At 37.3% G+C, this 12,620-nt stretch overlaps 1 protein-coding gene across 3 annotated transcripts; it reads right to left on the bottom strand.

Moving 5' to 3' along the window:
* Positions 1-168: 168 nt before the first annotated feature.
* nap1l4a (nucleosome assembly protein 1-like 4a) lies at positions 169-11,219 on the bottom strand. Of its 3 annotated transcripts, XM_005737712.1 has the most exons (15): positions 11,106-11,219; positions 10,162-10,199; positions 9,173-9,245; positions 8,356-8,500; positions 7,731-7,817; positions 7,428-7,562; positions 7,271-7,342; positions 7,028-7,167; positions 6,641-6,786; positions 4,020-4,039; positions 3,778-3,897; positions 3,617-3,652; positions 3,389-3,442; positions 2,227-2,261; positions 169-1,871 (listed from the first exon to the last, which is right to left on the bottom strand). In XM_005737712.1, exons 2-14 carry the CDS (start codon positions 10,175-10,177, stop codon positions 2,256-2,258), a joined length of 1,050 nt encoding a protein of 349 aa, XP_005737769.1. In that variant the 5' UTR covers positions 10,178-10,199; positions 11,106-11,219; the 3' UTR covers positions 169-1,871; positions 2,227-2,255. The 3 variants fall into 3 exon arrangements, with proteins under 3 accessions (XP_005737769.1, XP_005737766.1, XP_005737767.1); XM_005737709.1 differs by lacking the exon at positions 2,227-2,261; XM_005737710.1 differs by lacking the exon at positions 2,227-2,261 and having other exon boundaries at positions 11,085-11,108.
* Positions 11,220-12,620: the final 1,401 nt, after the last annotated feature.

Here is a 12,620-nt window from a genome sequence, read left to right as displayed (position 1 = left end):
CATCACAATCTTCCACATGAGCAAACCCCCAAACACTTGCTTATAACTCAAAGTGCATTTGATTATCAGCACCTGATCCTCTTAATTCCTAGACAAAATAAAAAAAAGTGGGTTACCTGTGTTCCTGGCTAAACCAACACAAAACACAAACACACAAAGGACAACGAATTTGCATTTCCATGTCGCACAACTTTAATAGAATATTTTAACTAACTGTACAAATTGAAAAGAAATATTACGCAAGTAACAAATTGTGAATAAGAACCAGTTAAGGCCATTGCTAGCACACGGTCCAATGCAGTAGATCTGAAGATGTCAACCGTGGCTCTGAGATCTGTCTAACAAGATCAACAATCTTTTTTAAAAAGAGGGAGAGAGGGGTGGATAATATTTTGCTGTCAAGTCCTTTGATGATCAGTCATCAGGCACAAGCGCCCAAAACAAATGGCCAAAATCCCAGTGAAGTATATAAAATACATTGGCACCTTCTCCCATTTGTTTTCCCACTTTCTACTGATTCAATAAGTAGACAATAACAAATACTTATATATTCTGAAACAACTTTAAATGCTGAATTAGATTACACTGTGTTAACGACAATTGGCAAACAATTTAATGAACCAGAACAGCGTCTTTCATTTTGGCTTCTTGGCAACAGGATTTACATTTTATCCACACTTTGTGTCCCAACGCTGACTCTAAATGACACTTGTTTAGCGTAAGATACATACCAGAGGTGCCATCTTATAAAACAGCCACAAAAAGCCTAGGGATTGGCCACTGCTTAACTCTGTCATTTGTGAGGAGAATATTCAGACTGGATGTGAGGCCTGGGCTGGGGGGAAATTCAAGATTCTTTCAAGTTTTGTCTTTCATGTCAAACATTGTAATTTAAAAAAGTACTCTCACCAAGCTGTTAAAACAAGAGCAAGGAGCATTTCAGGGGTGACTGAAGAAAATGGAAATATATAACCACATGCTTGTCTCGTGATTGTAGTTAGTGTGCTCAGTGTAAATGCTTGTTTACTCCACTACATCCGAACAGAAGAGAGCACTATCAATGCAGAACATGAATCTTCAGTCTGAACATGTTTTAAAAAACAAAAACAAAAACAAAAAATAAACGACAACAAAACAAACAAAAAAAATTGGCAGTATTCACGTTTTGTTAACCTGCTATGCTCAAATAAGCTTTGAGCCTATAACTGCAGATGGGCCTAAAGCGTTCCCCAAAATGCACCGTATCATATAGCTGCATGACACCAGAATAAATAGTCCAATGACATGACAATGAACATTTAAAAAAAGTAAATTAAATTGTATGTCTCTTAAAAAACACTAAACAAATGATAACAACCCCAGTGAAAGATTAAGTCAAACTTGTTCAGCAGTTTCCTGGTAAACTCACATCGTGTTGGTGTTTAAAAAACCCTGAGTAACTGACCGATTTCCATGAAAACTAAAGTTTGGGATCCAATCCTTTTTTGCTTATTTTTAAACTCTTTCATCTAATAATGCTCTGAGTTTTGCAGTAGTAACCTACTCCACATTATTAAAGACAACTGTTCCTATATGATACCATGGCAATTTACATAGAGTCAAGTCACTTTATGCTTTGGGCTGAAATGAAGCCAAATAAACGGGACGAGGTGGGCGCAAGACAAAAGAAAAAGAAGTCATGCACATAGTAAAAAACGCAGTTTGGTTTGCGTTCTATTGCGTTCAGGTAAGAGTTTGTAAAAAGGCGGAGCCTGTACAAGTAGTAGGACTTGCTGATTGGTTAACAACTGATTTGATGGACAGCAGGTCTCCACCTCCCCTGATCACCAAGGTTACTGCTGTTTGCACTCAGCCGGCTGGGGCTGTTCTTTCTGCAAGGAACAAAGACGAAAAAGAAAAAAAATGAAACGAGACAGGCAATGAAACTGCTCAACATCAGCTAGCTAGAAAGCAACTGCTCAAGAAAGAAAGCACCTTGTTTGGTACAGCAAAGGGAGGATTGTTAGAAACCTGGAATGGGTCTAAAGCAAGAAATGTAAATAGATGGAAACCAGCATGACTAAGAACAGAAGCGATCTACTCAATATGTAAACTGGGGGTCCTAAAGAGGTGGGAATGTTAACAAAAATTAAAGAGGTAAAGAAGAAAAGGAAAGCAAGAATAAACCAAAGCCACTGGACGAGCGAGTGTGATGTATGTGGGACGCCATCCTAATTTCTCCCTTACCTAGAAATGCATGGGGTGAGAATGTTTGATTATGCCTGTAAGGGAGAGGGGGTAATCCAGGGGAGGGAGAGACAACAGTATGAAGTTAAAACATTACATTAAAAAAATAAATGACAAAAAAGCAGTGAAACATTGCTATTAATGAGCACCATGAAGCAAAAAACAATGGGTGATGAGGTGGTATCCGGGAATGGGAAAAAAGATAAAATTTAAAGACAAATTTATAAAAATAACACTACTAACAACCAACTAAATACATGTTTTCAGGACACATTGTTTATGTGATAGTCCAGTGTGATGGAGGAAGTATGGAGTATAGTGACCATCTGTTATCACGTGATATTTTTTTTAAAATTTAAATCCGATAGCCTGAAAGAAATGAGACGTAACCTGTATGAACAGGTCACACAATCAGTAGTTTTCCAGCACAGGACATTATACAACTGCACTGCAGTGAACAGATGACTCAAGAGAAAGTAATGGTCTCCTAAAACAGCTACTTGAAATATTGAGATCTTGAGGCTCTGGTGATAAAATATATAACCAGTGTCTCCTATATAACCAGAGCTTCCCCAAAGCAGTCTAACAACATTGAGATTGTTAGGGCTTGAAATTGAAGCCAAATCCTGACAGTCAGGTTTGTGCAGCCTGTGCATTTACAAGAGAAAATTAGAAACCAAAGTCAAGGAACTGTCATATTGTTTTTTTAAGGCGACTGTTTACATAACAGGACATTGACACTCTGCTAAAGTAACTCTCAGCAGGACTGCAACACAGCTACAGATGGAAAAAGGATCCAAAGAACTCTGCTTTCTTCACTTAGTAAAAATGCTAAAAACATAATAAGAATAGCTTTGCTATTGTGTGCATTACAAATTGGAGGCACAAAATTAGAGGTTCCTTTAATCCTGCAGGAGTTTGCGGACCCTCATTAAGAACAGAGTAAACGACACTACTTTACATGAACATAACAGTGATCAAGCTGGTGCAAATCCCACACATAAGCTTGTTTCTACCACTGACAAAACATTTTACCATCCATATGCCAAACTTATGGGATATATCAAAACTTTGACTTACTAAATTAAACTTTTGAGGACCTAACGGTTCAAATTGTGATAATTTACAATGATAGGGAAGGAAGTGTAGGGTGCAAACCGACCTTGGGATCAAAGTCTCCCTCATCATCATCGTCATCGCCTTCCTCATCTTGTTCCTTAGACACAAACAGAAAAATGACACTTAAACATGCAAGAAATACTTAAGAAAATGTCACATTTATAGTAACTAGTATCATTTAAATGTTTTGAGGTGGTACACTTTAATCCCTGTGTGAAAGTCAGGGGCATTTCTTAAGATTTCAAGTGTTTGTCAGTGAACAAATAATTACCTCCTCTTCTCCCTCCTCCAGCTCCTCCTCTTCAAACTACAAAAACAAAGAAGGGGAAAAAAACCAAAGCATCAAAGTCAGTCTGCAAATATCCAACTTGTGGCTTCAGTTTTTTTATATGGTCGTGTATGAAAGTGCATGCGTCTGAGGCAAAAACTCACGCTCTCGTCATCTTCCAGGGCCTCTCCAGTGAAATACAGCACTGCTCTGGGAACTATTCTTTCACGGAAGAAATGACCAATCTCAAAGTCTGTGGCTAGGGTGAACTCAGAGTCTTCATCCTATAAAACAAGAATAGAATAGAGCGTTATCACACAAATCTGACAGATTGAACAGAATGTAATACCTAAGAAATGGTGCAATAATGCCTTTATGAAGAACATTTCAGCAACATTATACTCACCATTTCTCCATCTGGTGGAGCTGCAAAGAAAAAAAATGTATATTAACACACTGAATCAAAGCGATGACAGAAAGGATTTAAACGGGACGAGAGGGTAAAAATAAGATTCATTAAAACAAAGGCCAATATCAATGGAAAGATTTATGGGATTAGCTGAATTTCACATAAGGTATGAAGACCCAGTAGGTTATCAATGACATCACAAAGCGAGGTTATCATACACAGGAAGTGACAGCCCATGAGCAAACACTTGTGCTCCACCACGCTGACTAAAAGCGACATCATCTGATCCTTCCTGTTCTTTGAACAATTCTGTATTAGAGGAAACTGAGACGTTACACTTATGAGGCTGTGCCCACACTGGTCAGTGTTATGTACATCTGAGTGGTCAAGTTTTATAGTACATTATTATTTGCAAGTTTTGTACCTGTCAGGTCAATATTATCATGTTTACATGACAGATGATTTTTTACAAGTTTAACAGCAGAACCCCAACAGTCTTACACTTTAAGATTTACAACTAGCAGTGCTAGTCTTGGAAGGAAAATAGAAATTTATCCAGAGATTTTTAGTGAAGCATGCGATTTAAGCGCAACAGTATTTTTGGTATATAAGACTATGCATGTAGGGCTGCAATGAATCATCAAGTAATTTGATTATAACAAATTTGACACAAATTCTTTCCTTCGATGTTTTGTTTAATGCATAGGGTGAGCAAAAGAAAATGTGTTTCCAGCGTCCAAAACAGCAGCGGCGTTTCTGTGATCACCATTAAAAGCAGTACTAGGAAAAAAAAGCTAGCAGGAGTCCTTCATCAAAGCACCTGATCAACAAACTCTGATGTGAAGAAAGGCAAACTTTGTAGCTGTTCCATCCACCACCATCTGTTTAACACAGCGAGAAATCCACAGAAAATATTACATTTTTATGATTTATATCATTGTCAGGACGATAAATGTCTTATATCGGCATATGAGATTTTGGTCATATCGCGCAGCCCTACTTGGACTGTTTGAGATTATTTATATATTTTTTCTATTTATTTTTCTTTAAAAAATAAAATTTCTGTATAGCATGTATACAATCAAAGGGTTTAGTTGTTCTTATTGACCTGTGCTTTATCTCTTTATTATAATATTTATTATTGCTCATTAATGAGACAAAAGTACTTCTTATCCAATTACTCAATAAATTACTTGATTACTAAAATAATTAATAGCTGCAGCACTATATTCATGACACTTGGCATAGTTCAGGTCTGCTTATAAAGAAGTCCCACACACACGCGCACGCACACACAAAACAACAGTGTAACTACTGAGAATAAGCTTCCTCTTAGGGCAGATGGAGATATCAAGCTTTATATTAAAAGTTGTATTTATGACATGAAAAACTACATGTATAGTCAAAAGCCAACATTTTCTCTGGCAACTATTTACCAATAAAAATTTTCAAGAAATCAAAATCTTGATATGTCAATGAGGTGCACAGCAGGTAAGTCACATGCAGCATTTGTGCATGTTCACATGAGCTTTGAATGATAGCCTATCTACTAATGGCCATTCTGGCCAAAGAGCTGCACACCCAAGCACACTTGACAAGGAGGTATTTATATCCACTAGTCATACACCAAGACTATGACTGAACCAGTAGGGCAAACATTGGTGCAGCCAACGAGTAATCAGGTCACCTCCTCAAAGTCAGAATAAGTCCGGGCATGTCAGACAGCCAGGTAAGCTGTCTATACAGGAAAGACGACACAGTCATTGAAGGTGTATCCTGCCCTGACTTAACGATCTTTTGAATAAGAATATCAAGATTTTTTTCAAGATTTGCCTAGCTGACACTTTATTATTCACCTGATGTTTATTCAACTGAAACTGACCTGCCTCGTTTTTAAATGAGGCAACTGTTTCAATAAGGTTGCCTAATATCAGAATGGTTTGATTTGTTCATTTAAATTAAATTAACACCAAATTAATTTAAACTCAGCAAGCTAAATGCCTTAAAAAAGAACCTATGGTACTCGGAATACAGTTAATATTGTTTAAAGAACCCAGAGTGCCAGCTCTGTTAAAATTAGTTATAAATAATAACATCAATAAACTACATGATGTCATTAAAAGGTGGTGGTTACCTTAAACCTAAAATTTTTAATTATCTCTTTATCAGTCATTAAAGTCACTGTTTAGCATCACAGTAACAAGCCTTTCAAGCTGGAAAATAATGGTAAAACCAAAGTTTATAAAAGTCCCAAAGCTGACTAATTAACAGCAGCAACAGCTACACTGACTGATACACCTACTCATGGCACTGTCTGAACAATTTCAAAAAGGGATTCTGCTGCCACCTGCTGTTCACTTTAATTGAATACATGATTAACAGCTCATATTATGTGCTTACATATTTTTAAACTACCTGCATGTAAACAGATGCTACCAGCCCATTAAGTGTACCCATTTCTTGCAACATAAGCAAATTTCTGAGAGGAGGTTTGGCAGATCTGTACACAGTTCTCAACTTGTGGTTTTTTGGGGTTTTTTTTTTTTTATTTAAAGAGAGAAGTATCTTTGAGAGTTCCTGAGAAATCCCAAACATTATGCGTGTCTGTGTGCTCTCACCTTTAACAGGATTAAAGAAGTTGAAGAAGGAGTCATTGGGGACCTGTTTGGTAACAGTGCGGACAGTGCCACGCCCTTTATGCTTCTGCTTCTTCTTAATGGTTTTCACTGTCACGTCCTTCCCCTTGTGCCAATCTATCTGACAGCTAGAGAGAGGAAGTATAAAAAAGTGAGAGGCGGCAAAAAGCAAATATGCAAGAAAAAGGCAGAAGTTGGAAGGCCTGCTAAGAAGAGGATGATATGTGGGATGCAGAAACAGATTTATATAGAAAATACAAAAAAAATAAATAAATACTGCACAAACCACACATCTATTTCTGAGTTAAAACTTAACATCACATGTTTACCACAGTTTGACAAGCATATGTATTAAGCTCTGGTTCTCACCCCTCACAGTCAATGATCTCTGGTCCTTCAAATGAGAAAGGATCTGAGGGATCAGGCTCTGACTTCATCTTGTAGACCTTAGTGAGAACTGCATTGTTGAAGTAACCATTGGGCTCAAAGTGGAACCCTAATGTAAAACTCTAAGAAAGAAGGAACAAAAGGATAATTTAACACAACGACTTAAATCTTGCCCAAGTAACTAATGATAATCGACCTTAATTACAGTCACTGGCAGACACTGACCATTGGCTCTCCAGGCTCAGAAAACTTGACTTGAATATCTTTCAGGTGTTTTAGGATGGGCTCATCATGCTCCTGTCACGAGATTAACAGACAAGTCAAGTACTATTCATAAAGTAAGTGAAAAGGGAGAAGAGGATCATCAGTCACTGAAATGTACCTGTAGCATGTCACTAAGCATGTCCACACTCTTGAATATAGTGAGCCAAAACTCAGGGATGCCTTTTGGGTCTTCTTCTGGTGTGGCTTCCTCTTTCTTTGCATCCTCAATAGCAGCTTTTTCCTTTACTTCCTCCTGTAAGGAGTTGACAGAGCGATAATCAACACTCACTGTTCACAAAAATCTATATTTAGTCGAACTAAGATCATGATTTATTACCAAATTATCAGACAGTTCACACTGCAGCAGGATTACATTAAAATGTGGTATCAGGTTCTAAAGGAAAATCAAATTTGTACTTACAGCTAGCTCCTCCTCTTCGTCTCTGTCACTCTGCCACTCACACTCCTCATCTGTGGGTTCCACTGTTCCTGTGACGATATCTCGTCTCTGTGATAGACATTATGGTGAAGTTAAACATTTTTAACAGAATTTTCAATATATTGATGAAATATAACTATGCAGGCAAACGTTAATTTGGCAAGCGTGGATTATTTTCAGCTTGCAGACTGACACCAACACCATTTGAGAGAGAGACTGACACACACTCACACGACATGCACACAGGACAGGTGCAGCAGGATTACAGCTGCCAGTCTCCAGTGTGATTAAGAATGGCAGACTTCTTGTCCCTATCTCTGGAAATAGCCTTGACTGACAAAGGACAGTCGACTACTTGGTGCAGCAGTTTTCAATTTAGCACAATGGATGCAGCCTTGCTGACCTCTGATTAGGCCAGAGACATACTTAAACACCCATTCGTATAGGAAACACCACAAGTGATCCTTACAGATTTGTTCAGTTTTATATTTAAAGCTAGCATTTACTCTGTTTGCATTAACACATAAAGAGTAAACGAAAATATCTGCCTAGTGTTACGTAAAATAACTTTAAGGAAATGTGTTAATAAAAACAAAATCTGTTGTACCTTGTCAAACAGTGGCTGATAGAGAGCAGCATATTTCCTCTCAAGCTCATGAACCTCCTCATAGAATTTAGCCTCTATGTTAGCACATTGCACCTGTAGTCTTTTCAAGGCATGCACTCGCCTCTTCACTGCTTTGGGAAGCATGCTATAAGGGAAGAGAAACATAACAAAGGGTCATTAGAAAATGATGAAGGAAAATGTCTTACAAGAAAAAATGTAATCCTAAACATTTGTTGAGAGTCTACAACAAACTAAATCATGTTTTTGTTTTTAGGAGATTAAACAGGGATTTTATTTATATGTACTGCATAAAAAATAAAAAATTAAAAAAACCTATCAGCTGTAGGAAATTACTCAATAGTGTCAGTTATTAAATTCATCTGCTGACTGGAGCAAGCCAACAATCCAAAAACTCGCTTTGTTGTACATGTGAAAGGTTTTGTTTTATGCCATGCATATCAGCAGACTAGTTCACTGTACTGAATAATTTCATATGATTTTACATTAGTGATTCTGCATTTTTGAGCATGCTGTCCAAATGGAAATTTAAGTAATTTGCAAACTTTTGGCTCCTTAGTGTCAAATGCCAAGAAAAATGTCAATGAGATATGTTCTGTGCCACACAAAGGTCAATGCAAGGGGGAAATAAATCTTCAAGAATTATTTAGTTACATTAGCCTTAATGTTTTAAAAGTTGCAATTCTCTTGAATTGACATCTACAACGCTCAATGATGTGAACAATAAATTGTAATCATGAGTGTTTTCATTTTCAGCATATCTAAAAACGTAATCGAATCACAGTTCAGTTGCACTGACCTTTCCAAGAAGTGGAAGCTGACAGGTCTGTCCACCTGCCCACTTGGATTTTGCATCCCTTGATCCCCTTTACCTGCCAAACCAGCATACAACATTAGTAGAGATGTTCATCTCAAAACTGTGATAACAAAAATGTGTATTAAATGTAATTACATGTAATATTACTTTAATATTTAGCCAATTGTAACCTTGTTGTATACAATATAAGGTAAACCAATCAATAAAACAACAATCAACAAATACTGTGAAATAATGGACTAGTTAACATCCCTAGCCCTTGTCTTGGAATAAAGCAGTTACTAGCAATATAAAACCATGTTTGATATGGTTTTATAGTAACAGCTTAAAAAAGTCCACAGACAGCCAGAGAGAGAGAGCCAACCTCTCCACTCTCCTATTTTATTTGTTTATGTCTTATGCTTTTATGAAACTTCTTGCTTTTATGTAAAAGCAAGAAGCAAACTTCTTGCTTTTATGTTGCTTTTATTCTACTGTGTACAGCGACCTTGAGTGTTTTGAAAGGCACTTTCAAATAAAATGTATTTTTATTATTAGCCAAAACCTTAAGCCCGTTAAGAGAAATGTTATAGTCAATGGTAATAAAGGCAGTACAGAGGTCAAACAATGACAACAATGCCCTACATTAGATCCCATTAGAAGATCATTTTAGATCTTCAAAGGGGAAATCTCAGTGGAGTGCTGATTTGGAAAAAGCTCATGAAAAGGACATTTGTAATATGCATAATGAGGATCCGATTTCATTTTTCACAACTTTTTCTAACAATTTGCCAACAAATTGCATATTTGAAGTAATAATTGCTGGAAGAGCTGGCATTAAGACTTTTTTTTTTCCATTGAGTAATGGAAAAACTTACTAAACATACATACCTTTAACAACCAACAGGTACAGAGTCAAATCAAGTAAACAAATCTCATCAGATGCATTACTTTAACGTGGCCAGTGGGAAAAATATAAAAAATTTTTTTACCTTTATTGGCTTCCATGACCAAGTGTCAGCTCCTCCCTCTGTTTAGAAGTATATGAGATTATATAAGCCATGTAATCATCGTCAGCAATTAAAGTGAGTAAGTAACTTATGGAAGTAACACCAAAGTGAATGATGAATACTGTCAATTGTATCTCATCAGTGAGTCCTTGTAAATTAGAGAAGCTACTGAACTGCCAAAAATAACCTGCGCTGAAGGCTTATAATTAAAACCGATGCAGAAGAGTGACAGGCAGACCAGCTGAGCTAACTTTCACCGATCTACAGCAACAGCAGTGTTGAGCAAGCGCAGGCCGATGACGCATTGACATGCTAACAGCAGCTGGGCTAAGCTATGTCAACCAAAGTTAGCATCTCTCCATTTTCAACAAGTGTAAAATGACCAGCGCTGGTTACGGCCATCAGGGAACCTCTGGGCAACATCTAATGAAAGTGGACGCTAACATCACCTCACGTACAAACACATAGGTGTAATCACTTAGTATGGGCGTGCCAAAGATCTGACAGCAGCTAACCGGGTTAGCCAGCTAGCTAGCAAGAAACTACCAGCCAACGTGCTAAGAACAATGCTTGGGCGAGGACAAAGTGTAAGGGTTACTATTTTAGACTGTCGCCAGTTGGCTGAAGACAATCAGAATGGGGAGGCAGAGCAGCAGTGCTGTACAATTCCATTATGTATCTCGACGGATAACGGTACAACAGCTAGCCACTACCGACCGCATTGACAAGCTAATACCACCTAGCTTCGGCTAGCTCGCGCGTGAATTAAAAACACCAGAGTCAGACAAAAGTACCGTGAAGACAGTTTACCGGCGGTCCGCCGGGCTCATTAGATAACTCCGGCTGCAAAAGTAATACTCCAACATGGAAACATATGCTAAAATTAATGACAAATCTTTGCTTACTGACTGTTTCAGCAGTCTTACCTCTATATGAGCGGAATCTCGCCAGGCGCGTCGCTCACGCGTATTCGCTTCAATCCGCACGCCCGAGCGACACACATGCTCCAGCTTCTTGGATTCTGATTGGACAGCCGGCGAGAGCGAGCTTGGTGCTACATTTAAGCACGGCGTTGCGAAAATGTCATTTTTGGTAACACCGATCACTTATCTACCTTCACTTGTGCTTCAGTCATCCAGGGTTTCTTAAACAAAGAAGTGTTTTCATGATTAATATGTAATCTAATTCTAGAAACCCCTATCAGGGTTTGATAAAAACATAAACAAACAAACAAGCATTTCTTGAGAGTACATCTTGTGCAACACAAACGCACATTTCCTTCTTTCCTTTCCACATTTCATACCAAAAGACTTGTTTTCTTGTCAGAACAGTGTCATCATCTTCTGTGCACATTTGTGTGTATGTATGGGGAAGTTAAGCATGATCATTACTTTTAAAAATGCAAATGTTCTTGCATGCACAAGTTCTTATCTTGCACCCAGAAGATAACAGCTTGTGGAACAATGAATATAAGATTTGCATGAAAACTCCTATACATAGTGTCCAGCCTGCAGATGTTTCATTAGACAAGATAAATACTCTCTTGATAAATGCTTTCTGATATGATCATAATGTCTCACAAGAGCCAATTAAAAATCCCACATTGGTGTCTGTCCTGGCCTGAGTTTTATTTGATGGATATTTGGAACCATTTCAGCCTTCATCTACACATCACATGGTATAATGCAACCACCGTATTGAAAATTTAAGGTGGCTTGTAGTTTTAGAAATCTATGTTTTAAATAGTCCAGCATGTTTATGATTGTATATTTCAAAGCTGCATTTAAAAATCATGTGATTTCACAGGACAGGTATAACTCAGGTTATCAGTTTTGGTGAGTACTTTCGGATGTAATTAATAATGACTACATTTTAGGGCACTTTAAGTGTTACAGAATTAAATGTAGGACTGCAATAGGAGAAATGTGAATGTTTTGGCACAAGAGACAAGCAAATTCAATTAAATTCTAGTGAGTGTTCTGAGTGATTGGCCAGATCACGTGTAGACCACAAGAGGGCTTCATATACTCATTTTGTCAGAGACAGTGACTCTTTTGGTATTTACCCTCAGAAAGAGACTCTAATGTTGTATAAATATATGAATAAGCCACTAAAAGATTATTAATGATGAGTGTTTTCCATTCCAAATAACATTTGTGAAACACTCATTGTTTCTATTATACTCAGGAAAACATCTGGAAGAATTAAAATGTTAAATTTTGTAAAAACAAACAAACAAACAAACAAAAAACAAAAACAAAAACAAATAAAAGAACAAATAAAACTAATAATAATGAAATAAACACATGTAATAGCTCTGAGTGTTTGTTTTTTTTGGGGGGGGGATGTTATATAGAGATTGAAATGTGTCAGCAACAAGCACATTTCAACTCCAATTACTAAAACGTAACATAAATTCTTCTCATGCAGAAGTAAAAGCC

Source organism: Pundamilia nyererei, unplaced genomic scaffold (assembly GCF_000239375.1).
Source record: "Pundamilia nyererei isolate P.nyererei 1_Seehausen unplaced genomic scaffold, PunNye1.0 scaffold00078, whole genome shotgun sequence".
NCBI lineage: Eukaryota > Metazoa > Chordata > Actinopteri > Cichliformes > Cichlidae > Pundamilia > Pundamilia nyererei.
Note: the sequence above shows the minus strand (reverse complement) of the source record. Positions and strands in the feature narration are given on the sequence as shown.